At 37.4% G+C, this 1,399-nt stretch overlaps 1 protein-coding gene across 1 annotated transcript; it reads left to right on the top strand.

Moving 5' to 3' along the window:
• The first annotated feature begins 247 nt into the window (after positions 1-247).
• LOC108463332 (22.0 kDa class IV heat shock protein-like) lies at positions 248-1,050 on the top strand. The gene has a single exon (XM_017763283.2). The coding sequence runs from the start codon at positions 398-400 to the stop codon at positions 896-898; it is 501 nt and encodes a 166-aa protein (XP_017618772.1). The 5' UTR covers positions 248-397; the 3' UTR covers positions 899-1,050.
• The last annotated feature ends 349 nt before the right edge of the window (positions 1,051-1,399 follow it).

The raw sequence follows: 1,399 nt of genomic DNA, 5'->3' as shown, positions 1-1,399 counted from the left end.
ATATCTTTTTGCTAAAACCATATAATATAATAATACAAACAAAAGAAATATTAAATCCGACTAGACTAGGGCTGTGGAGGAAACTTGGAATAGATCCAATAGACAAAGGTAATTAGACATGAAAGACTCTAGAACCTAGCCTATCGGCTGCTCTTTTTTCGATTCGCACTGTGCTGCTGAGTTTAGTTATCGCTAGAATCTTCCCAGTTTCTTACAAATTAATTACATTATCAGAAATTTCAAGAATTTCACTACTTTTATCCACATATAAATATCCCCTCAAATCTTCTTACAATGGCAATAGAATTTAACATTGAAGTAGCGTTCCCTTTAAGTCACTAGTTCCAGACTTCCAATTCAAGAAATCTAGTTCACTCTTACTCAGCATATATACACAATGAGGCTCTTGCTGTTGCTCTTGGCGTGTTATGTTGGCCTATGCAATGGATCGAGTTTGCTGCCATTCATGGATCCAGGGAGTGGCAGTCTGTTATTGCCTGATCCGTCCCGAGTGTTAGAGCAAATCCCACTTACCCTGGAGAGGGACGAGAGCTTGGCACTGTCTCCAGCCAGGGTGGACTGGAAGGAAACAGCGGAGGGGCATAGGATAATGTTGGATGTGCCGGGGTTGAAGAAGGAAGAGCTGAAGATTGAAGTGGAAGAGAACCGTGTGCTGAGGGTGAGCGGGGAAAGGAAGAGAGAGGAAGAGAAGAAGGGCGATCATTGGCACAGGGTAGAACGCTCCTATGGCAAGTTTTGGAGACAATTTAGGCTGCCTGAGAACGTAGACTTGGACACTGTAAAGGCTAAGCTTGAAAATGGGGTGCTTACTTTGTCATTGGCCAAGTTGTCTCCCGATAAGATTAAGGGTCCGAGGGTTGTCCACATTGCTTGGTGAGGCTAACTAAGCACCCAAGCTTCAGGGTAACGATGCCAAGCAGGGGCTTTAGACCCATCCTTGAATTGTTTTTCATGGCTTTCAAAACTTTTTCCAGCCTGTTTATGTAGATGAATATATATGAGAAAATAATTACTAAAATTGAATAAAAATATTATCAAAATTATAATGTAACGTAATGCAATGTAAGATATTGGTGTACCTAAAATTTGATTTTCACGATGCTATTATGTTTTCCTAACGAATCATCTTTGTCTGCTCCTCTCTCTCAAGGTTTGTTTTGTTAAATGTGTTTAAAGATATTTCAACCTCGATATGCTACACGAAGGCAGAATCATTTTCATTTATATAATTTATAATATTAACTTTCAGAAATTTAAAAATTAATTTATTTATTTGAGGATGTGCTTGGATAGGAGATTTAAAAATAAATTTTATTTATACTTAAGTTTTAAAAATTTTAAAAAGAATTTATTTATTTAGATAAATATAAGAGAGAAT

The sequence above is a fragment of the Gossypium arboreum genome, chromosome 13, assembly GCF_025698485.1.
Source record: "Gossypium arboreum isolate Shixiya-1 chromosome 13, ASM2569848v2, whole genome shotgun sequence".
NCBI lineage: Eukaryota > Viridiplantae > Streptophyta > Magnoliopsida > Malvales > Malvaceae > Gossypium > Gossypium arboreum.
This window is presented reverse-complemented; position numbering and strand designations above follow the sequence as displayed.